Source organism: Saccostrea cucullata, unplaced genomic scaffold (genome assembly GCF_032062105.1).
Source record: "Saccostrea cucullata isolate Sc308-1 unplaced genomic scaffold, CSIRO_AGI_Scuc_v1 ctg8434, whole genome shotgun sequence".
NCBI classification, from domain to species: domain Eukaryota; kingdom Metazoa; phylum Mollusca; class Bivalvia; order Ostreida; family Ostreidae; genus Saccostrea; species Saccostrea cuccullata.
The window spans coordinates 11,987-37,431 of record NW_026937790.1 but is presented as its reverse complement, the minus strand read 5'-3'; the positions used below and the strand labels follow the sequence as shown (position 1 = coordinate 37,431).

The window sequence follows — 25,445 nt, the reverse complement described above, 5'->3', positions numbered from 1 at the left end:
TGAATTTTCTTTTCTCAATGAGTTACTTCTCTTTCTTATAACGAGAGAGAGAGAGAGAGAGAGAAAGAGAGAGAGAGAGAGTAACCACTCTTTAAATGTAAGTCCATTAAAGACAGAATACTAGAGAAGTCCAGTTTTATATAATATTTTTTAATCAGCTTTTTTTCAGCCAATGTTTTAACTATTACAAAATAGTACTTGTAACATCGAACAAATAAGATGATGTTCATTATTGCTTTGATAGGGATATTTAAAAATAAAATTTAAAAGAAACACACACACACAAAATCGCATTTTTACATAGTTCTACTGTATATGTGCATTTATAAACTTTAGATAATGTTATCTTTAATCTAGTAAAAGGCCATAATTAATCATTTTCATTTTAGGGAGGCATCAACTCAATTTAGCAAACTTCCCTGACAAGCAGATAAACAAATAAAAATATAAATGTTATCCTATGTTATACATGCATTACGTTCATACTGTGTATACCCCCTTCCCTGGATCCTTTGGCCAGTGCATAATATATTGTATATATAGTAATCAAATGTCATTCCTAATGTTAACAGTGCCCTCCCAAAAAAATCAGAACACTTTATGATTTCATCCAAGAGCAATTGGGTATGACCAAACAAGAGGAACATGGGCCACATCGCTCACCTGAGCACATCGGCTAAGAAAAAGCACAAATCGGTTCAGCATTGAAAAGTTTACTTGGCTGGGGAGGGGGAATTTTTAAACTAATTAAGGATGCCTACATATATATCAATAGAGCAAATAACCAAATTACCTTAACATTGCTTTGTAAAAAAAAAATCCTCTATCCGGGAGGGTGGGGTTGGGTTTGGAGTTGGGGGTGGGGGAGTGGTCATGATTCGAACAAAATTAAATTTACACGACATGAAGATGCTTACATGTTAATATGACTAAACATAACTTTTATGTTATTGAAATATTTTTTCCCCTAAATATTCCTTTGTAAAACTTTGACCCCCATTGTGGCTTTAACCTACCCCCGGGGGTCATAATATGAATAATTTATAATCTGCACTATCCGAGAATACTTTCAACTTAGGTGGGCTTAAAACCTTAGACATTGTTGTTTGAGATAATAAAGTAAACAGTCCATTTCTGTCAAAATTTTTATGTCTGATTAGTTTCGAATTGGAAGAATTAAAGCAGTAGTCTAGAACCAAGATTTCAAAAATTTCTATTTCAGAATGCCTGGTGATGGGCCAAAAAATTTCCCCTGTTTATTATGCAACAAACGGACAAAACCATATGAAAGAAGAAAGATAACAAAAGCGGAAAATCGCTTCCTTCAGAAAAACTTTTTAATCACTGTCTGTGATAAACATGGCACACTTTGCAGCAAATGCAGACATAAGTATTACGCTTCCGAAAAACAAAAAGTTCATGAGGTCCCGAAATCTAATGGAGAAAGTGACGATTATTGTCCAATACCAAAGTGTCGAAAACCCAATGCTGTCTCAAGTCCCCCATCTGTATCTCTTTCAATACCGTCCACCCCTAAAAGCCATGCACAATGCTTTTTGTGCAAGCGTGCAGGGCCAAAGCTCATGGTTGTACCATCAAATGCAAGGTTTAATGTCTTTCTGAACTGTGAGGTAATTGTACCTGCTGGCAGTCGATGTTGTCCCAATCACTTGGAAGATGGCGATTTTAAGTCTGATGTTTTGCCACGCATAAAAGCAACCAGTGAGTCGTTTCTTAGCAGGACTGCTATTACTGACCTCATTAAACGATTGCGTGCTACAGCGCAGCATAACAAAAATTGCAGAATCGATTTCGACAATTCCTCCAATCTAACAGATAATGATTACTTGACACTGACAGGAATAAGCAGAGATGCATTTGATGAATTGTGTGAGTCTTTGAAAGATGTTAGAAACACCCCTGTTCGCTCCACCCGCACATCCTTGGGAATCTTTTTATTTAAGATGAAATCCGGACTTTCCAACAAAGTACTTTCTACCATTTTTAACATCTCTAAATCCAGTTTGCGCCGAGCCATAGCTTCTGTAAGACAGTCTCTCACTGCATCCTTTGTTCCACAAAACTTGGGCCTTCAACATATTTCACGAGAGGAAGTTATTGAAAGACATACCAGACCTCTTGCGCAGACCCTATTCGGAGAAACTGGCAATTCTCAAGTGATTTTGGTGTTGGATGGTACCTATATTTACATTCATAAGAGCAACAATTTTCATTTTCAAAGACGGTCTTTCAGTTTTCACAAAGGGAGACCACTAGTGAAGGCAATGGTTGTGGTGACAACCACTGGATATTATGTGACAGCTGTTGGACCCTATTTAGCAGACATTAAAAATAACGATGCAAACATTCTTACTCACATGCTAAAGTCAAATGTTGAGGATATTAAACACTGGGTTCATGAGAATGACATATTTGTTGTCGACCGAGGCTTTAGGGATGCTATCTGTTTCTTGGAGGATCTTGGAATCAAAGCTGAAATCCCGAGCTTCATGAAACAAGGAAGTAAACAACTGTCTACAGAGGATGCTAATGCTAGCCGTTTGATTACGAAGGTATAAAAAGGTTCATTGGCCATTTTTGTTCACATTACTGGGTATAAACTATATCAGCAAAGCTTAAAGGGTCAGGGAAGTAGGCACATAAGCGTCGGAAGCAAATTGAAAGTGGGTGGTAATTGAATATAGGGGGGGGGGGGCTAAATCACCAAAAAAAGTAACCCCTAATTTTCAATGCCTATATTATATCTATCTTTGCAAAAAAAGTGGGGGGATAACCCCCCCACTAAGCATTTAAAAATAGAAAACTAAATTACACAAGATCTTGATAAAATGATCATTTCAAATTTTTAAGGGTACTCTACTACCGATATACCCGGTATATGGCAATGCATGTTTTATACATTATTATTCTGTATAATCTATTTCTAAACAGGTATATATTCAAAGGTTTGACACAAGTTCTACTATATAATCTTAAGGTACACAAAAAAATACTTGGTTTCTGTTATCTAATAAAATATATACTGAATATGTTATCAATTGAAATGATTGTGTTTTCAAAGAAAACAAACCCAGATTTTGCAGATTAACGTTTTAATTTCAGATTTACAAGTTGCAATTCTTTTGTTATCTTAAAAAAAAAATATATATATATATACAGTGATAGCATTTTTTGAAAAGTTTGAATATTTTTTTTTACTTACCTGAAAAATTGAAACTCAAAATAGGGGGGGGGGGATGTTGCAAAACTTGAAAATTATTTCGATTTTTCCTATTTCTTGTCAAATATATAAGTACCAATTCATTAATAATACATTTTCGGTTTCACTAGGTTATCTAACAGGTTTTCAATTATATTTCCTATACTTTTAAGTTGGGGAATATTTGTTGTCAATCTCTATGCCCCTGATATATAAATATACATGTTCCCGGTATATATATTTATAATCATAAAATTATTTAGAAATGTATACATAATTGAAACGTAAAACTATTCATTAATTACATGTAATTATAATTTTTGTCTGAAAGGTCCGCTGGGTAGTGGAATCGGCTAACGCCCGTATAAAGAGGTGGAAGTACTTAGACAAGGTTCTCCCAACGAATCAAGTGCCTCATATTGGAGATTATATCAGAATCATTTGCGCCATTTCAAACAAGTTCCTTCCTCCACTATCATCAGGTATACATTATAAACCGTGTCATGTAATACTACATGTATTCTGTTGTACATTTTTTGTCTATCAAAAAATATACACTGCAAGTGCTCATTTTTCAAATATATTGTTGATTTCAGCTCATGAGGATGAGGTTGCGATGGCAGCAAAAATGTTGCACCTCAGCCGTCAAGTGAACACATTGAAAGAACGTGTCGAGAGAGAAAATCTTAACAGCAGAAAAACAACGATGTGGACAAATGCGTCATCTATTCAGGATTTTCCGCAGCTCTCAGAGGAACAGCTTCGTGAAATAACATGTGGGACCTATCAACTCAAACTATCAAGATTCTACATCCAGGAGCACCTAGAGGGAAATCAGGACATCCTTGTCCACAGAGAGGACCCCCACTTACTAAAGGTGAAAATGCAAAGTCGCCATGTATCATCCAAGTCTCATGTCTTGTGGATCTCTTACAATGCAGCTGAGGTATTTGTAGTTTATTTGTATTGCAAATGAAAAAATGACCTGTTCAATCAGTTAAACTATAGACTGATCATTCTGTCAACAAAATTGTTCAATTTTATATTCAGGTAACAGCATGGTATTGTCTTTGCAAGACTGGTGCACGAGTGGTCGGTGTGTGTGCACACGTTGCATCCATTCTCTGGTACCTTGGATATGCCAGGTACATACAGGATACAGACAACGTCGGTATAAAGAATTGGTCCGCTTACGTGAAAGATGCAGCCAGCCTTCCAGAAACGATAGATACATCCGATAGCGATGACAGTATAATTGAAGAATAAAAGCATTTCCAGTGTCACTTTTTGCTTTTTTACTTTTTCTTTCAAAGTCACATTTTATAACATGGTCATGACGTTTCTCTAAAATATACACTTTTTAAAAATCTGATGCCACATAAGAATTAAGCAAAACGGAATGCATATAGAGAATTTTTGCATAAAGTTGAAATTATTTTATTACTACTATTCGTTACAAGACCTTTCTGTAATCGAATCTTCAATATATATTATACGCCTTTAGTACATTCTTGTGGTACGACTATAGACAATTTTTTTGTGCTTATGATAATATAATCATCAAATAAAATCAAATGCAATTTTAAAACAAAATTCAAAATAAATAAGAGTAATAAACTTTGATTATTTAAGATTTTGTAGGGATTATAATATTACTTTTGGATAAACTTCGTAATATCATGATGAAGTTGTCCTGTATGTAACGTCAACGTCATGACGTTACAATACTCATTTGGAAAAAAACAATACGATATTTAAATGACTGTAAAAGGAAAACTAGAAAAGATGTTATCAAAAAATAAATTGTTTTATGACCTACAAATCCTCTAGTATTATGTGGGAAAGTTTTATTTACTTTGGTGACTAGGCGGATTTTTGCACTTCGTGAACTTAGCTCTTTTAATTAGATGACCCAGGGATATGGTGGCGCTACTATAAACGATCAAAGTTTTAAAAACACGAAATATGTGGAGATACCGAACAGTATTCAAGATCAAAAGTCAATCAAACAACACAAAATGGGAGCAGAGCAAACACGGACCTCCATTGGAGATAGGATCAGGTGCCATGGAGTAGTAAGCATCCCCTGCCGACCGTTCTCACCCGCCGTGTGTCCCTTAGTTTTCTAGAATCCTAGTTTTCTGACTAGCAATCATCCGCAAAAATGCGGATCGAAAGAAGTTCTGTTGACGAATAATTACGATTTAGAACTATGATGCAAACTGAATGCATTCTATTTTTGTATTTCTTGTGACTTTTATACCCTATGCAAACCCGTAGGTACCTGAAAGTTACTTGTTTACAGTTTTTTTCATGCAACATATGTTCAGTTCAAATCTCAGGCGGAACGAGCACGTTAGAAAACGGCCTTTGGATGCAAGAGTCCGGGTATGTAAGGAGCGTAGGGACGTTAATCGAGGCTCTTACTTGTATGAGTATGTGTACATTGTACATACCGGTATAACTTATCTATCATACTCTGTACATATATCTTGTCTACATCTCTAAGCTTATTTCTTAGACTAGAAAATTAATAAATTCGTACGTGTAAAAGCATGGTTTCCAGGTGATTATCTTAAAAGACGTATTTTGATTTTAAATCATTTGTTGAAATAATGTTTAAGAATTGTTAACAGCAATACTAGCTTGGTGGATCAAACCTGATTCAGCGAAGTCCTAAGTCCTTAGATACAGAATGTGTTGTTTTAAGATTCGAAAAAAGATATCGAGTACAGACTTCCGTATAAAAAAGGGTATGTAAGGAATATTGAAAGTCCAGAAATATTTTCACAAGAAAAACTTCCGCATGGTGTTGATATAAATCGAACTATTACTATACATATCCGTTTATGCTTTTTAACAAAAAGTGGCATGTTCTACAATCTCTTTTTTTAAGATAAGGAAGTTATATATTTATTTCCTCACTGCCAATTTCCAATAATAACCATTGTTCAAGTGTAAAAGTTTCCTGTCCCGATTTCTTTAATGGTTAAAGGAACATTACAGAACAATGTTTGTCTACCTTTGCTTTATAAGTTTATTAAGGGATTTTTCTTTGGCTTACGGTAAGAAACACTCGTTATATGCACAGATTCTTCATGATTTTTTTTTTTTAGAATATGTAGAGTCACTGTGAAAATATGTTTATTATTGTACGGATAGTTACTAGTATATAGTTACTCCACCTGAGGACTGATTTATATTTTCAAACGTTATCGAGTTTAGGTACATATACTGGGTATTGTATTATTTTGATCGAAGTAACAAAGGTTAGTACAGTGTATTCATAGATATGTATTTATTAATTCCGACACAACAGCAATGTGTAATTGTTATTATATATAAATTGTTTCGCTTCAAAGTTACTGCGATTTTTAACTTTTATGTATTTCCGTGTTATTTTTATGTTACTGTATGAAAAAAAAATGAATTAAAAGTAAGTTTGACTTCTGCAATTAATTTCCAAAATGAATTTTCTATACAAACATCATAAATATGCGGGTTCCTTTACTTGTTGGTTTACAACAGTATTTTCATCTTTATGTATCTTTATATATACTTAGCTGATATTTCATTCAGGTTACCACAGAGATTTGTTTGGTGTTTAACGTCCCGCTCCGGAATTTTTTTACCCGTATTTAGACTCCACTACTTACCTTGAGCCTTGACTTACATGTACGGCCATCGAGCAGTGAGAGATATCTTTTTCCTTCCAGCACCAACTGCGACACGGGACCTCAATTTACGCGTTCTCATCCGAAGGACCGGTCTCCACATCCCACCCGCGATTTTAGGATTAACTCCTTTCTTCGCGAGTCTAGAGCAGACGCTCTAACGAGTGGAGGTATTGTGAGCTCCGAGCTCTCTAAAAGGATACCTCCGCCTTCCATATGATTATAAGGGTCAAGTCAATGTTTTGATCTAGGAAACCCGAGATAAGAGTCGGATTAAAAAATGAAATAGGAGGTGCCAAATATGATGAAGAATCTGTGGAAGTTACATTTAATTTTATACAGTGATATAGGGCGAAGATGTTTTTAATGTCATCAGTGGCGATTTAAGTAGGGGGGGGGGGGCACCCCTCCCCTTAAAATTGTCAAAGTAGCGTAAATCATAGTTTCGTCGAGAAAATGTTAAAAAAAAAAAATTTACTCGGTAGACCTCATTTTTACCCTACAAAATCTGTAGAATCCAGGAGCTTCGCTTCTGGACCCCCGCGAGGCAGCCCCAAGACCCCCTGCCTACTTGAAGGGCCCACTTTTATTTCAGTTCCTGGATCCGTGCCTTGTCATAGAGAGAATAGCAATGTCCAGGGTTGACTATAGGAAACCGAAAATATTTGTCGCATCAAAAAGTAAAATAGGTGTGCAAAGTGGCATGTAGCTTGAAAAAACAAGTATTCCATACATAGCAACTGGTGACTAATCTCGATAATGATGTATATTTATTAGGAACATAATTCACCATCTTTAGCAAAACGCACATAGTTTTTAATCTGAGTAATTTTTTATGCTTTTTTTTCAGAAAATTTAGCTCTTAATAAACCTGCTCATCAAGATCATCCTTACTTTAGTAATCAATGGGGAGCAGATAAAGCAGTTGACGGTAAATATGACAGTCTCACTTCAAATGCGGGACAATGTGTAATCTCTGCCAATGGCCAAACAACAGCGACATGGTGGGTCAACCTAGGAGGAGTTAACAGTATCAGCCACATAAATATTATCTACAGGACAGATAACTTACCTCGTATGTGTATTTCAAGCTCTACCAATCAGAGATCTAAAATGCCTCTGCGACAGTAAACTGTCAGTCTTACTATCTGTCTGTTAAAAAATACTATTAATAGAAGCTTCACCTCTAAGTTTTTGTCTGATTTCAGTTCAATTTGAAACACAATTTACTTTTCCAAGATGCATAATTCTCTATTCCCAAATTCTTCCAAAAACTATTCATTATGAAAAAAAACTATACAATGCATCATACCCATTTATTGCCGCTATTTTTTTCATTATTCATACCATCTTTTAAGTTTCGACTCTTTCAGAATTGTGGAAACTAAGAAATATTGAATTTATCTGGAATTTATATTTGTTACAGACCCCAGTCCCTATGTTCCCCGACTGGCTGGGTTCTTCCTTTATGTTTCCAACACTTCCTCACGAGAGGGCAGCCATCTTTGTTTCCATGAGATACAAAAAGTGAACGGAACACCTTCAGAAAACCAAACAATAAAATGCCCTGTGCATGGGCGCTATGTCATATTCTACAACGAAAGAAAATCTGGTGTTGAATATCCTAAATACTATTCCAGATATGCTTTTAATGAGCTATGTGAACTACAAGTATTCGGTAAGTAAGCACGAGAAGCGTAAGTTTAAAATGAAATAATGTTTATGAAACCAAATACAAAGTTATTACTTAATTCTGCGTGAAAAAAAAAATATTCTAGGCTGTGAAAGTGCAGGATTTTATGGAGAGACTTGTAACCTTCCTTGCCCTAATACCTGTCAGAATGGCCTATGTCACATACACACAGGGGAGTGTTACGGTTGTGTACCTGGATACCAGGGACCTCGCTGTGAACAAAGTAAATATTTAGCCATCCTAAAAAAATTGTTTGATTACTCTCTACCGACCGACTGACTAGAATGGTCCGACTCAAAGCTTTTACATTCCAGGAAACGATTTTTTTTATTCTGTGTATTCTTCTTATTTTGTCCACAAATATGCTGAAATTGTCTTAGAAAAAATTTTCCCACCTACCTACATTCCAATTATTTTACTCTTTCTCAGTAGAGGGTCTGCAAAAATTTTTTTTAAGATGGCCTAAACAATTAGCCACCTTGGAGGGATTGTTACATGCAAAGCCTCATGACCTCTCAATCCAATCACAAGATTTTCCCCCAATATTCTCCTTTATCCATTCATGTCTGAAACAGTACTGATTTTATTTAAACAGCATGTAGTTCCAAGAATATGTGTTTACTCTGCTCCTATATTGTATTGTTTAATGGACTTTTGAGATTGGTTACTGTATGTCATATCCATATGTTTTATCAAGTACAACTATATACATGTATTATTTTTCATCATAAGTATGCAGTACCGGAAATTATGGATCTCGGTGTTCTTCATCATGTGGTAACTGTAGAAAAGGAGAGACATGTCATCATGTCAATGGCACATGTTTAAACGGTTGTGGAGAAGGATTTCAAGGCACGACGTGCGAGCAGGGTAAATGTTCTTCCATTTGCGACTAATGTTAATAATCTTATTCATTCCAATATGACACCTAATCCCATGCACCTATAATGTTTAAGAGGTCCATTTTACTCTGCTCCCAAATTACTTTTGAGCTTGAATACTGGTCGTTATCTCGCTATACATGTACCAGATATTTTATAAATAAAATAAAAATCGTTCTGTTTTACAAAATTTATTTTTCTATTGAATAAACAGCATGTCAAGATGGATATTACGGAGAAAATTGCGGGAGAAGATGCAGCGAAAACTGTGTTCCTGACAACGAGTGTAATAGATTCAACGGGGAATGTAGTTGTAAACCAGGATGGAATCCTCCTAACTGTAACCATGGTAATTATGAATACACGCAACTTGCACGTCTTTCACATGAAAACACACAGGTTCTAATTTTTAAAAAAAATCTATGAACACCTTAAATCCCTGCAAACAAGGATGTTGTTTGTTCAGACAGATAGAGCCTTATCGCGTTCCAAAGTATTGCTTTGCTATAACATTTCTTATATTTGTGGAAATTAACTTACAAGGAATCGAAGGGAAGCAAACCATGAACAGACAAAAATCTCCGACGAGCTGCGTCTACGTCTCGTTTAAAAGGTTTAAGAGTTTTCACTTCCGCTTTTTTTCTACGTCTCTTTATTGAATACGAACATCACATTGATAAGGATTCATAATAATCAACGCATTTGAAAATAGGTATCAGGTGAATAGTGTCACATATTTATAAATCACTACTACTGTATGTGCATACGGTTCACCGGGCATTTCTAAATACTTGTGTATTTGAAGTAAATCTAATACGCTTGACGTCAATTGAAGCTTGCGTCCTATGTTCCTAAAGCAGTAAAAAGAACAAGCAAAAGACGAAAAGTGCTTGCAAGTACAATCGAAACTTTCAATGAAAAGGGACTTTGATTTTCAAAAAAAACAATAAGGAGGTTGATGGATTAAAAAAAAAGTTTCTTTTGAGAAGAACAAAAGCTTGGAGATTGAAATGTTAAAAAACCCAAACTTTTTTTTATGATGACAGCCTAAATAAATAAAACAATATACGATGACTATTTTTAATGTATTTACAAGTAGTGAAATTGACACCCCTAAGAAAACCATTGTTAACCTCTGCTGACGCGTCATTTCTACCGTTTCCCTTCAAAACAGGCACCGTTATAATATACATACATTATAATCTTTGTAGAATGTGACGGTAGGACATTTGGTGTCAATTGTACAGAGAGATGTGGACATTGCTTCGGTAATCGACAATGCCATCACGTGAACGGAACTTGTATCGCTGGGTGTTCATCTGGGTACCAGGGGTCGTCATGCGTAGAGAGTAATGTGTTTTGATACTTGCTGAGATATACAAGTAGTCATTCATTTTAGAAATTGTTGTCGAAACTATGCGTACGACTTAGTACATTTCAATTGTTGTAGAATGTGAGGAAACCTTTTGGGGAGTAAACTGTAAAGAAAATTGCAGTACGGACTGTGTAAATCAGACGTGCTACCATGATACGGGAGAGTGTTACACATCTAAAGTATGTAAAATAACCTATAACGTTATCACTACTAAGGATTTTTTTATGCACGAATTACTTTTTTTTATATTTATTCCATAAATAATTCAGCAGGGATGCTCACCACCCCTTGGAACCTGATTCTGCACCTCTGACATTTTCGAGGCCCATTTTTCCTCTTAAATTTGTATTGTTTTAATTGACTTTTGAGCTTGAATAGTGTTCATCTCCATAAATTAAAAAAAATCATAAAACAGATTAAACCAGAAGTCTCTGTCGAGACTGTAGCTCTACTGGTTTTTACTTATAAAAAAAAAAAAGGAAGAGAAAAGTAGCATGCAGTTGGGACTTAAAACTTTACAAAAGCAACCAATAGAATAATGATCCTTGATCAAGTCTCTTTTTGGGGCAAGATTGCAATAAGACTACATTTGTAAAAATAACTTTTAATAAAACTTCACAGAATTTTCAATTTCATTTACTACGGCAACATCAATCATCAAAATCAAAAACACAAAACTGATAACTTTGTATCTCAATTTAGTTAGATGCATGCCAAATTATATTAAAATCAGACTAGAAATGTATTGTGAGTAGCATTTTGAAAGTATTTCATAGAAATTTCTATCTTTAGTAACCAAAGCATCACAGTTTATCGAAATCAAAAACCGATATACAGAATTATGTAACTTAGTATACTTGTATGCCAAGTTATACTAAAATCAAACCAAAACTGTAGAAGGAGTGGCGTTTTGAATGCATTTCCCAGAAATATCAGTTTGTTTGTAATCATGGCGACACCGTTCATCGAAATCAAAAACCGATATATGGAATCATGTATCTAAGTGCAGTCTACTTGTGTGCCAAGTTATATTGAAATCAAACCAAAACTGTAGGAGGAGTAGCGTTTTGAATGTATTTCCGAGAAATATTTATTTCTAGTAACCACTGCAACACCGTTCTTCGAAATCAAAAACCGATATACAGAATTATGTATCCTAGTGTAGTTTACTTATATGTCAAGTTATATTGAAATCAGACGAAAACTGTAGGAGGAGTAGAATATTGAAAAATTGTGTACAGACAGACAGACGGACGGACGACGGACGCATTACTACCGCATAAGCTCTTCTTGTCTTGGACTTGTAGGGCTAAAAACTTCGATTTGCATTTTTTTTAAATTCAGTATAAAAACAATAAAATTCAATGTGCTGTGTATTTTGTTATTGGTGTAGAAAAAGTATTAATAATTAATTTGTCTATATACTTTTACATTCGCATTTAGGCTGAAGACAATATAATTTATACTGCACTCGCCATCGCAGGTGGAATTCTAGCTCCAGTATTTTCCATCGCCATTACAATAGCAGTATATATTTGGGTCCCAAGGTAGATACACTTAAAGTGAAAATTTTTATAAAAGTTTTATAAGATTTTTTTTTACACAATATAGTAAAATTAAGACAATTTTTAAATAAAAAAATGATAGATGTTTGAAATAATAAGTTATTTTTCGTTGAATTGTGTGTATATTAGAACCTTTTTATTTCTACATAATGTAATTGACAATTTCAGATTTTCCGATCGAAGCAAACAAAATATGAACCTGAATTCAAATCAATCACGTATGTTACAGTTTTCCCCTTTCATTGCAAACTATTTTTTTCATACAGAAGTATGCAAAATATTTAAATTTAATTAAGTTCAGTTTGAGCCAAAAAACCCATGCATCATTATTAATATCTTACATTTGAAAACAAATAACATAAAGTAAATAAATTTCCTTATAACATATTTTTTCATACTTCTTAATTATTTTAGTTAATGCAGAAACTATTAAAAAGAATACAATAGATCAAAATGTGGAAAAGGAACATGTAAATGGAACTCTATCTTCAAGAACAAAACCAGACAGAGAAAGCAAGCACGATGATACGGACAATGATACTGACGACGAGGGAAGAATGCATGACGATAATCCGTATGAAGACATGTACTACAATGTGGACACCCTTCCTGATATTTCAGTAGAAAAACTCGAGGAAATAATAGTGGAAAAACGCAAGGAGGATAATGACGGGTTTAAACGAGAATATGCTGTAAGAAAAAAAAGCTTTTTCAAATTAAATTGCGGAAATATTTATGTTATATGATTTACGATAGCATATAGATACTAATAATAGTTTCCTTTTTTATGTATTTACAATGGTTTGTAACAGGCACTTCCGTATGGAAAGAAATACACATGCGATGCCGGAAGTCTGCCAGGAAACGTAGCAAAGAACCGCTATCAGACCTCACTACCTTGTAAGTTTTATTGAGGAAGGAAAAGTTCCGAATTAATCAGAAAACAAATTCATTGCTTTTTTTTAAAGTTATGTATATAAGAGAATTAATTTCCTTAAAAGCATTTTATTAATAATAGACGCTTGAATTTGCAGTGCCGGAACGATATATCAGACCTGTTTACTATTACGATTTCGCAGTATTTTTTTTGGATGTTGAGTCCAAAACATGTATCAGATTTTGCTATTGCATCGAAGGTATGATTAACACTGGGACGTGGAGATCGGTCCTTCATAAAAGACCGTATAAACAGAGGTCCCGTGTCGCAGTAGCTGCTGGCACGAAAAAGATCCTTAACTGTGGAATGAGCCAGAGTGGCGAACATGGGTCGAAATCTGTAATTCTCGACCAGCAAGTGGTGGAGTCTTCATCAATGAAAAATTCTTGAGATAACAGACAACTAAATGAATGAAGGCATAAAGCAAAATAAGAAGCAACGAGATCAATAAGAGCGTTTAAAAATATCTTTTTCTTCCGCGTACATAAAATGATTACTGTTTGAGGATCTTTGTTGAATGTTAAACGGGAATATTTGATAACATTCGTAGAAAACCAAATACATCTCTTTCTAAGACTTGACACGTTTGTTTGCTTATAATTCCACATCATAATAACAGTTGACATCTTTAATATTTAAAATACAGTAAGTAATAAACAGATGTACAATGATTCTGCCTTATTCTGGGTCCGAAAAAAATGTTTGTTAACATCACAAATGTGCTAGTTGCAAGAATCTATGACGAAATTGCTAATCATTTGAATTGATCACGTCAATTTACCTAATAATTAATAATTATAATAATTAATAAACTTAGAAAGCTCGATTTTGATCGGTCCCCTGGAGTTCGAGATAATGAGGTTGAACTGTATATTGATTATATTTTTTTAACACACACTACTTATGATAGAAGTTACATGTGTTTCAAGGAATTGGTTTATTATGCACCTTGATCAATAGATCGGGGGCTTATATAATTGTTTTTATCTTGTCTGTCTGTCTGTCTATTGTCTTACTTTTGAACCGTTAGAGATAGATTGGTATGCATACTTCGAAAGCTTTCAAATGACACCAAGGTCAATGACACTGGGACTTTGGCTATGACTTATGTGCTAAAAATAGCTTTTCGAACTATTGCCATAACTTATATACCATAGGAGATAGAGACTTCATATTTGGTTTGCGTACTCCACTAATTAATTTTTTCAAACGACACGAAGGTCAATGACCTTGTGACTTTTGACTGTGACCTATATTTCCTAAAATAGCTTTTCAAATTGGTTACTGCCGGGCCCATAGTGTTTAACAAGCACATCTTGTTTTAAATCTGAAATAGTTGAGTGATCGTTTTGTTTGGGTTTTTTTTTTTTTTTTTTGTTTTTTTATCAATTTCAATGTACTTTTCATTTTCTCAAATGCTGGAAGTTATCATGATTTTTTTTTCTGTGTTTGTTCACAGATGACCACACACGCGTCAAATTAAAAAATGGGGAGTCAGACTATATCAATGCCAATTATATCAATGTAAGTTATTTTATTGTTGAATCAAGTTTCCAAATAAATTTCAAACGGTTTTATTTTAAAGTTTATCGGATATGCATATCTTTTACCCCGCCTATTTTATTCTTTTTAAAATATTTTAACATTAAAATAGGGTTTAGAGGAGGAAAATGCATATATAGCAGCTGAAGGTACGATTATTTTTCGTAAACCATTTAACTTGAAAAGGTATGTCTTTTTAAAATAACTATTCAGAAGAACATAAACGTAAACTTGTGACTTATCTTTTTGCAAAGGCCCGAAGCAAAATACTATGTCTGATTTTTGGGCCATGGTTTGGCAGGAAAGAGTCACACAGATTGTTATGTTGACCAACCTAAAAGAAGGAAACAAGGTGAATTTTGGTTTTGATGTATACTAGGTCATTTTTTAATTAATGCACATCTTTGTTTCCAACGTGGGAGACATTATCGTTTAATATCGGTCACCAATTTGTTGTTGCTTTTTTATCACAATTTAAGATGGTTGCGAGATTATTCACATGAGTCGGCTAGAGTTTCTGTATAATGTATTGAGATATGCAATATCCTTAAACACTAAATACAGAAAAAATTAATTATTTTTTAAGGCAAAATGTCATCAGTACTGGCCTGATGTAGGGGTGACAATCACTGTAGGCGGATTCTCTCTACATACAGTCGACGAGAAACATTATGCATTCTATGTTATCAGGACTGTAAGGCTCATTCATAAAAAGGTAATATTTTTAATAACAAACAACAGTAAAATTCATTTATTTGACCAACTGATATGTAATGATAATGCTTAAAAAATAAAATATATTAATGCTCATCTTGGAATATATATAATGGAGTATAGCCTGAAAGATATACTTACTCACTTAAACGGTGATGCATTTCAATATCTCACATCATGTAGAGTGAAAGTCAATTTAATTAATTTTCAGTTGAAAGAGATGACTGTTGTACAGCAGTATCACTTCACTGCCTGGTTGGATCACGGAATCCCAGATTCATTCTGTCTGGTTGTATTTCATAATCACGTGGAAAGAGCAAAAAGTAGTAAAGCTAGAGGTCCTACTCTGGTACATTGCAGGTATTCAAAACAATAATCGGACTTCTATTACCTTTTTTTTTTTTTACAAAATCGAATATTTATCACCAAAAAAAGTGAAGAAAACCTAATAGAAGTTTCTTAGAAAAAGAGGCAAGATTCTTTAAGGAAAAAAACGTGCTAGTAGTGTGCCAAAAACCGTCAAAGTCCATAAAATTGTTTTTCCAGTCTGAAATCACCTTTTTCTTTAGTGATAAATTTCCTTCCTTCTCTTTGTAAAAGGAAACAAACGAATTAATCTTTGTTTCCTTTAAATGTAAAATTTCATTGAACACAGAAACTAGAAAAAATCTGTCATTCACAAAAGTAAATCCCAACAAATCGGTATTTATTTCTGAACGAACAAAAATTTGGCCCATAAACATAAACAATCTTTATTTTTCCAAATAATGTGTTTTGCTAAATCACAAATTATGTTTTGTAAAAAATTACATGAACATCTATATGTATGGGCAAAAATATTCAAATATGTTTATTTCTGAAAAATGACTTGGAGGTAGGCAGCAGAATAATACTTTATGCGTCACATATAGAGCTGTTGAACATTGAGGGATTTAATTCGTACCAGCACCTACTGCAACACGGGACCTCGATTTATATGGTCTCTTCCGAAGAACCGGTCTTTAAAGGTGGATTCGAACCCACCTGACGTAAGGATACACTCTTTACTTCGCGGCTCTATTGAGACAATCTGATCGTCTGGTTTTAATTGTGGAATAGTCTTTGAATGTTTATCGTTATATAAGGAATTCAACATGAATTGACTAAAGCATTTTGAAAGGCAATTTGCGGATCCACACCAGGCAACGACGGACTATTTGAGTGTCCATATAACTTAAATATTTCTTCATTGTCCAGTGAATAAATTTTCTCAATCTGTTATAGATAGTTTTCGATTAACCTAATTTTAGCAAGATTTATTTCCTGCTGATTTCTTTATGGTCGCCATATTTTTCCCAGGTCGATGTATAGGCTGATGGCCTATTTTCTCTCTTCCATCGTCTTACCAAGTTTAAGAAAATACAGCAGAAATATTTGGTGGAAAATCTTTATTAAATATTTTTTTTTTAAATAAAGGAGGGTTCCAAAAATTTATATACTTCAGAAAATTAATGATTCCTAATTCAAAATATAAAAAATTTCAAATTGGTTGAACAATGAAGCAATATGAGCATTTGGACCTCCAGTATGGCTGCCAACGGGAGGTAACTTTTGCTTAATTTAGGTCAAGTGAAAACTAATTATTTTACGAAGATTCAGTAGAACTCGGCAAAATAAAATATTTCTCAGCAAGATTTATTTCCTGCTGATTTCTTTATGGCACTTTGTTTTCCCAGTCGTATGTATAGGACCTATGGTCTATTTTCTCTTTAATCCTCCATCGTACCTGATCCCACTACCGTTGTTTTTGAGGTCTGCTCTGCTCCTATTTTATATTGTTTTATGGACTTTTGAGCTAGGAATATCTATTGATGTATAAGACTTGTGAATGCAGTGTTGTTGGTCTGTTCTCTGTACAGAACACGTTTCATTTCTAGCGCTGGAATCGGTCGGTCGGGGACTTATATTTCTATTGATGCCCTCTATAAGGCTGGACTAAAGGACAGGACAATCAACATTCCGGAATTCGTGAAGAGTATAAGAGAAAATCGAATGAATATGGTTCAGACGTATGTGAGTACAATTAAAATTTTAGTGTGACGTCATGTTTTTTTGTGTATACCTTTGTGCACTTCAGCAGTGACTACTTATTTAAAAATTACTGTCGAGATTAAAGAATGCACTTCATATTGCGTTAACGTTAACCCTCAAAAATAGCGCTAATGACAGTTCGTAAATTTTTTGACCAATATTCACAAAAATAAATGGACATTAAAAATTACGGCACTTCTCTTCTGTTGGAAAGCTTTTTTTCATTCTATATATTTCCTCTTGTTAGCCTTATTTATAGCTTATTCAACGTAACTTTCCTGTGATGAATGAATTCCGCTTGCTCTTGAATGGTGTCAGTTTGCTGCTGGATAGTTTTCTGTTTTGGTGTTCACACACGAGCTCAACAATTTACCTGCATGGTAAAAAGTAAAAAAAGGTTTTTTAAACACCAGACATGTAGCAACTTACTTCCGAAAATAAGTTTTGATTCAGTAAAGAAAGATGGTTTAAAAATGATATAAAAAATCGTAAAATGATTTTAAAACTCGTAAAATTAATTAAGCAATACTGTGGTTGCTGACTCCATCTTTTGCCGATGTAAAAGAAGAATATATCAAACAGTGATTTATCTAAAAAAAAAAATTCCATAAATAATGGAGTTGACTGTAGAGGGCACTTTACACAGATCACTACAAATTCCAGAGGTGGGATAAGGAGCCTGTGAAGAATAAGCTGCCCTTTTGACTGATTACACCCGCTTGAGTCCATTTTTATTGATCATGTGGTCAATTTAGGTTTATAAAAACAAAAGCCTAAAAATGGTATGGAAAAACATTAGCCAAGTTGACTTTTGCTAAGATTGCTTTTTTTTACAGTTGACGGCTTGTTTTTACTAATAGACAGTTTACGGGAGCTCTTTTACGATATAAATATTTAGCTCAACACTCAATTCAACGAAAATAACTGGTTATTTCAAAGCATATACAAGTTGTCCTTGAAGAAAACGACAACCACTCTACCCTCAACTTCCGGTCTTCACATGTTAGTGCCCTTAACAGCATACTTATGACCACGAAAAAGGCTTTTGCAGGGGGAATAAGGAAGCATACAAAATATTCTACCTTGCTTAAATCAGTGCTACATTATGACGTCATAGTAGGCGAGATGACGTCAATTTTAAAACACACGTTTTCGTAATATTGGTATTTAGAGATGTAATTTAACTCTAGAAAATGAAAAGAAACATGTAAACATTAACAAAAATAAAACGCTCTCATTTTGAAATGCTGTATTCTGTCATTTTTATTTAAATCTACTACCGATGACGTCATTTATGTACATCAAGTAACTTGGGAATCGATCATGCCGTGTAAAGAGAATTTGGCTAGTACGGCATTTACAAAAATACGTAAAATGGAGTTTAACAGCAAATATTGTTAATATTTTGTGATATTCATATGGAGTTCAGTTAATAAAACAGGTATGCTAATTTATTTTCAACGATTTGATTCTCTTTCAAAGACAGTCAGCTATATACGTATAACGGTCGGCCTTTCATTTGCCATTTGTGACAGAAATAATGCAACAGAACAACAATAAACTGAATATTTCAAAACATAAGATTTGTACATATGGAAAGTTTGCCTCTTAAAATAGTTGGAAAGTGCTGCTAGAATCCCGAGTTAAGCATGGTTTTATGAAAAATCAGGGTTTATATGTAAAAAATTCAAAACATCGGGTAAGGTTTCGTGCGAATGTGTAAAATAATTATTTTACTGACGAGACAGTTGGATTCTAGCAGCACTTTTTAGGCTAAATAGATGTTTTTCAACAACATTATTTACTCAAAGAATTTATCAAACTCCGGAGTATTGTTGTTCTGTTAGTTTTTTTATTGAGGAAAATTTCGCTATTAATAGACGTCACGTGATGCCGTGGTGGTGGTGCACGTCATTGCTTTTGTACACTCTTTTATCTTCATGCATTAGAAAATAATAGTTTACGTTCTTCAGCGGTTTTGCTAAATTATCAAACTTAATTTTCTTTAAAAAGTCTAAATTTACCGAAAAATGACTTATATGCTTCCTTAACATAGCCGCGAATTCCTAATATCAATTCTGTACCTCCATACATGATACAAGTTTAAATGCCCAAGTAAACCGTCAACTGTTGGCAAAAGTCAGTGTTTCTCGCAAAAGTCCTCTAGGATATACTGTACGTATGTGCAATTAAAATAGCGGGCTTCATATTTTGGCGGCTTTGGCGCAAACAACAATTCATGAATACAGCTAAGAAAATTTAATGTGTAGAATATACGGCACAAACATGTGTAGCGCTAATTCGTGATAACGCCAACAGCTCCATATCCATTGATTGCGCTAAATTTTTAAAACGCCAACTTACAATGTATGTACACATACAGTATTTCCTAACAATACTGATGTAGGCTTACTTTGTTATTTGAGGGGGGGGGGGGCTATACGGTGAAATCGGACGGGACTATTAAGTTTCCTCTGCGTCGCTCCATCCGACTGTCTGTTCCGACTTGGTTTTCCGCATTTTCCCCCTGAACGCATGCAGATATTAAGCTGAATTTTAGTAAGTGGTTATATCCTGAGGAATTATAGATCAAGTTATCTTTTGCAATGTTCAATGATTTTCAACTAAATTTTGGCATATTGAGTTTCGAACGAGAACCAGTTTATCTTGCTGATAGACTTCGAAATATGGCTGAAATATTGCCGACTCGGCGTAAAACACCAACAATCAATCATTTTTCACTAGTATTACCAATGCAATACTCTGAGAATGCTTGTTCAGCTTGCTTTCAGTCCTTATCGATTTCAATGTATATATGTATACGAGTGATTTCTCTATGCATATAAAATTAATCATATAATCGAGAATATCAATTCTTATTATATATTACTACGTTGCTAATTAAAAAAATACCAATGTAAATATCTATCTAGGAGCAATACATGACTATATACCTGGTACTGGAGCATGCCTTTAAAGCCGCACCAGAAGTTATGAAGAAAACTGAATTCTTGGGAAAGAATGACGAAATGAAGAAAAATAAACCGGAAAACCACAGTCAATTAAGAAAAGAGTTTCAGGTAATATACACCCTATAATTATGCAACATGTCTCATGCGGTGAAATCTACACAAATATATTGCATCCCCCCTTTTATTTTCAGAATCTTTTAAAAGTTCGTCCATCGTATACAGAGGATGATTATAAACTCAGCAGGCAATTCAACAGAGGAGATGTTCGGATTCTTCCACGTTAGTACCCTTCTTTTAGTAACTTTGTTTTCCTAGACCCATAATCCCACCTTACAACCGGAATTTAAAGGTGTTTTATGCCCTTGTTCACAGAATTGTATTATTTTTAGATCAGTGGTCATATACGTGTACATCACTTTTAGATTCCACATAATTAAGATAGGCGTTTTGTTAAAAAAAAGTCTTGATATGTTTTTTTATATTTATTTTAGTGGACAAGTACAGTTTATTTTTGCCATCCAGCGTGCGAAGGCGTGGAAACTACATAAACGCAATTTCTCTTCCCGTGTGTATAGGCTTAGTATGATACTGCGAATTGTAATTTAATTCCTTTGAATATAGTTTTAAAAAAAAGAAAATTATGTATATCTGAAAAAACTGGAAATATTTCTGATGTTATGCTTAATGTTTATCTTCAGTCATACACCCAGAGACACAAGTTTATTGTTACGCATTATCCACCACTAGATGACACTGTTGACCTTGTTCGTCTGCTCATCGATCATGAATCTGATACTGTGATTTCCATGAACCCTCTGAGTGGTGTTAAATCAGTATGTACATACATTTAAAATTTACAAAGCATGAATTTGTTACCTATCTGATAAGATATGAATTGGTTTTTATCCTTAGAAAAATATTATGGTTCAATCTCTTCCATGACATTTAATTTATACACTGTAACCAAAGATTAATACCGAAATGTCCGTAGTTTGGGGGCACATTTTCATATAACAAATCTTATGAATGACATCCTTAAGAGAAAGAGATCCCGATAGAAGACATATATTGTTTCTGCACTTCTCTCAGAATGCTTGATGTTTAATCTTAACATGTTTTCAGAGCGAAGCATGGTTGCCCGACTCCGCTGGATCTAAATGTATAGGGCCATTCACCGTTCAGTATCAACAAGGAAACTTGACAAATCTCATAAAGTGTTTCACTATTCATATTTTGACAAAGGAAGTGAGTATATAGTGAGATATTTTAAAAAGATGGACAGAGATGCTCTTTTTTCTATATCTATATGACACAATTTATAATTATACAAAACTGATTTTTGATGGATAGGTTTCTATATTTTTTTTTTGATTTTCCAATTGCCATAAATGCGCTTCTCTGTTGTACAATTTTTATAGGGGCTACTTTCTGTAAATACAATTAGAATGTTTACCAGTTCGATCTACCAAAAAAGCAAATATCATTTTGAAACTTTTAAAGAAGTCTTGTAGTATTATAAATAATTGACGTTCTTCGGTTCCTTTTTCCCACTTCAGCAAGAAAAATATCACGCTGTTGAGGTGGTTGAGCCTACCTGCAGCTTTCAGTCCAACGAAGGACAATGTGTCAAACAACTGCTTGAAATGGTCTCAATCATCTTAGGAAATGGAAAAGAGGGTCCTGTCACAGTGATGAGCAGGTAATGTTCAAAACCTGATTTTCCCCTCCCCCTTTATCTTAGACTTTTTAGCTCACCTGAGCCGAAGGCTCAAGTGAGCTTTTCTGATCAAAATTTGTCCGTTGTCTGTCGTTGTCATAAACTTTTAACATTTTCATTTTCTCAATTTGTTGGCCAATTTCAACCAAACTTACCACAAAGTATTCTTGGGTAAAGGGGATTCAAGTTTGTTCAAATGAAGTGCCGCGCCCTCTTCCAAAGGGAGATTATTATGAATTACTGATTAATTAATGGTATTTTTAAAAATCTTCTTCTCAAAGAACCAGTGGGCAAGGAGAATAGAAACTTATGTGGAAGCGTTCTCTGGTAGTGAGGATTCATGTTTATTCAAATCATGACCCCCGGACAAGGATGGGGCCACAGTGGGGTATCAAATTTTAAATTTTAACATAGGAATACATGGTTAATACATGGAAAAAATCTTTTAAAATCTCATGTAAAAGCATCCTTTGGTGGTGAAGATTGAAGTCTGTTCAAATCATAACCCCCCCCCCCCCCCCGGAGGTAGAGTGGGGCCACAATAGTATCAAATCTTAAATAATCTTGTTCTCAAAGGCAGCAGAGCCGTGATCGGTCATAGTAATATGGAAGCATCCCAAGGTAGTGAAGATACAAGTCTGTTCAAATTATGACCCCTGGGTCAAGGGTGGGGCCATTATGGGTAATCAAAGTAGGATTACGTAGAAAAAATCTTTCGAAATCTTTTCTTGAGAACAGCAAAGTTGTGATTGCTCATAGTTATATGGAAGCATCCTCGGGGTAGTGTAGATTCAAGTTTGTTCAAATCATGACCCCCTGGCGTAGAGTGGGTCCAAAATGGGGTATCAGAGTTTTACATAGGAATACATGTGAAAAATCTTTACAATTCTTAATCAAGCAATAATTGATCAATAATTTAAAAGCATCATTAAAATGGATCATTACAATAAACAACAGAGCCATTATGTCAAAATCATTCTAAGAAGGGTAGATTTAAGTTTGTTCCCCCCCCCCCCCCCCTCTCCCTCGAGCCAACTTTTATAATATTTTTAAACTTTTCAATACTGAACTGATTTTTAGCTTTTAGCTAGGAAGTTGCTGAGATGAGCGATGTGGCCCCTGGGCCTTTCATTAACAGTTGGGGGTAAACAAAGTTATGTAAACTCTGAAAATGTAAGGGATACAGTATTCACAGTGGGGTTTTTTAGTGATTTATTGTTAATAAAGTAATAATTATTCCCCTACCATTGAAACCAGAGGTGGTTTTAGGGTTTCTTTTGCGTCAGTCTGTCCGATTGGTATGTGAGTGTATCAGGTGAGTTACAGATTAAACCTGCGTTTGTGTTCAATGATTTATAAACAAATTAAGACCTTTTTAATTTTTTAAGGGTTTTTCGCAACCTCCTCCCCCTTAAAGTTTGCTTATGTGGAGTTCATGTTTTGGTGTGTGACTTTGATTAGTTATTGGTCAAGTAGATAACACTTAAGCTTGCATGTAGGGGACAAGTATAGCTTTCGCAATATTTTAACAAAACTCTTGTCATATTTGATTATATTATTTAGGGGTTTGGATAGTATATGTACTTTGTTTATTACTTGATTTCTGATTTAATAATCCTTTTTCGTACAATATACTTTTTCAAATCTTTTGAAAAATGAGAATTAATTTTATGGAATAATACGTGTACTGCATGTCAACATAAATATATTTGTAAATTTAGAGAAAATAGCAATAAAAAATTCAAAAGTAAAATATTGAGGCAGATGACAATCCAATGCCGATATATATTGAACGTTTGTAATGACATGATAAAATATCATCTCATTCAGCGACGGTGCAGCAATGTGTGGAGTGTTATGTGCTGTATATAATGTCCTGCAACAGTTGTCAATTGATGAAGAAATCGATATATTCTCCACTGTTCGCCAGTTACAAATAAGGCGTCCTGAGTTGTGCTCTACTTGGGTAAATATATTGTTCTGTTTGTATGTTGTTTAACGTTCCTCTCGTGATTTTTTTACTCGTATGGAGACCCCAGCACTTCCTGGTGGAAAGCTGCAAAGATATACCGCACCAATGTATATCCCAAAGAAATTGTTGTAAGAAATAATCTCTTTTTACTCAAAAAAATATTGTTTTTTTTTATTTGATCTCTTTTTAAATCCAATTATCGATGTTGGTTTAATATTACATCATTATGCGAAGAAGAAAAAATGGAAAACTCCTTTAAAATTGAAAAGGTTAAAAACAAAACTATATGGTGTATGGTTTTCGTTCATTATTTAAAAATAAATATTCTTTACAGACAGAGTACAAGATGATCCATGCTGCTGTAATGGAATATATTGAAACACACGAAGAAGAGACTGAAGACACAATCTACTCTAATCAGTGAACTATAAATTAAAAAAAAATGTATATACATGTATCAATACTGTAGAAATATTGAACACAAACAATTGACAAACAGGGTCTAAAATAAAGTACATGTATGATGAATTCTTGTTGTTGTTCATAATAAGGTATTAAGTTTATGTAAGTATGTTTTAAAAATTTTCTTTAAATTAAATTGGAAAAGTCTTTCACGATACTATTTTCTTCTTTTTTAAAATGTTTTGTAATAAGTTTATATAACAGTCTGAGAATGTGAGAATAAACATTGTTCAACAACATTAAAAATAAGATTAAAACTTCATTGGATTTCTTATGTTAAAGAAAGAAGATTTGGTAGCATATTTACCGAGTTCAGATTTAGTGACTAATGTTCATTTCTATATGTCTCATATACACTGTACTAAGACATTATTTTGACGTTAAAAATATGTTTACTCAGACATATTGGAATAAATATGTCTCCTTAACTTTAACATATTAAATATTCTTTAAAAAATCAGTTAATTGGGAACAGTTTTGTTTAAATTTATCTATTTTGTTGATGTCATTTTTTCAAGCTGATATGTCCATATCATTTTTTTTCTCAGAAAAAATAATACACATTAAAAAGATACAAAAAAGAATAATTGTTAACTTCTTAATTTAACTATAGCACATCAAAATATCATAGCTTTTGCTTTAGTACTAAGT

The 25,445-nt window shown here is 34.0% G+C and overlaps 2 protein-coding genes across 2 annotated transcripts; both read left to right on the top strand.

Moving 5' to 3' along the window:
• Positions 1 to 1,038: 1,038 nt before the first annotated feature.
• LOC134248846 (uncharacterized) lies at positions 1,039 to 4,715 on the top strand. The gene is made up of 4 exons (XM_062731220.1): positions 1,039 to 2,573; positions 3,552 to 3,702; positions 3,817 to 4,166; positions 4,271 to 4,715. Exons 1-4 carry the CDS (start codon positions 1,224 to 1,226, stop codon positions 4,484 to 4,486), a joined length of 2,067 nt encoding a protein of 688 aa, XP_062587204.1. The 5' UTR covers positions 1,039 to 1,223; the 3' UTR covers positions 4,487 to 4,715.
• Positions 4,716 to 6,197: 1,482 nt separating this feature from the next.
• Positions 6,198 to 24,841, top strand: LOC134248843 (receptor-type tyrosine-protein phosphatase alpha-like). Its single transcript, XM_062731216.1, has 26 exons — positions 6,198 to 6,285; positions 7,745 to 7,969; positions 8,321 to 8,572; positions 8,673 to 8,810; positions 9,320 to 9,457; positions 9,683 to 9,817; positions 10,680 to 10,817; positions 10,919 to 11,022; positions 12,287 to 12,390; positions 12,577 to 12,626; positions 12,823 to 13,100; positions 13,221 to 13,308; positions 14,805 to 14,869; positions 15,000 to 15,036; positions 15,142 to 15,239; positions 15,474 to 15,602; positions 15,813 to 15,961; positions 17,518 to 17,653; positions 20,605 to 20,751; positions 20,835 to 20,922; positions 21,135 to 21,208; positions 21,342 to 21,476; positions 21,766 to 21,888; positions 22,200 to 22,342; positions 24,191 to 24,326; positions 24,667 to 24,841. The coding sequence occupies exons 1-26, from the start codon at positions 6,231 to 6,233 to the stop codon at positions 24,754 to 24,756; spliced, it is 3,255 nt and encodes a 1,084-aa protein (XP_062587200.1). The 5' UTR covers positions 6,198 to 6,230; the 3' UTR covers positions 24,757 to 24,841.
• The last annotated feature ends 604 nt before the right edge of the window (positions 24,842 to 25,445 follow it).

Bases quoted from the DNA above. Each gene is read 5' to 3' on its own strand.
- LOC134248846 (XM_062731220.1), top strand. From the start codon at position 1,224: ATGCCTGGTGATGGGCCAAAAAATTTCCCCTGTTTATTATGCAACAAA. The intron at 2,574-3,551 runs GTATAAAAAGGT...TTTGTCTGAAAG, and splicing joins CTAGCCGTTTGATTACGAAG to GTCCGCTGGGTAGTGGAATC. The intron at 4,167-4,270 runs GTATTTGTAGTT...TTTTATATTCAG, and splicing joins TCTCTTACAATGCAGCTGAG to GTAACAGCATGGTATTGTCT.
- LOC134248843 (XM_062731216.1), top strand. From the start codon at position 6,231: ATGTTTGTCTACCTTTGCTTTATAAGTTTATTAAGGGATTTTTCTTTG. The intron at 15,962-17,517 runs GTATTCAAAACA...TTTCATTTCTAG, and splicing joins CCTACTCTGGTACATTGCAG to CGCTGGAATCGGTCGGTCGG. The intron at 24,327-24,666 runs GTAAATATATTG...TATTCTTTACAG, and splicing joins CTGAGTTGTGCTCTACTTGG to ACAGAGTACAAGATGATCCA.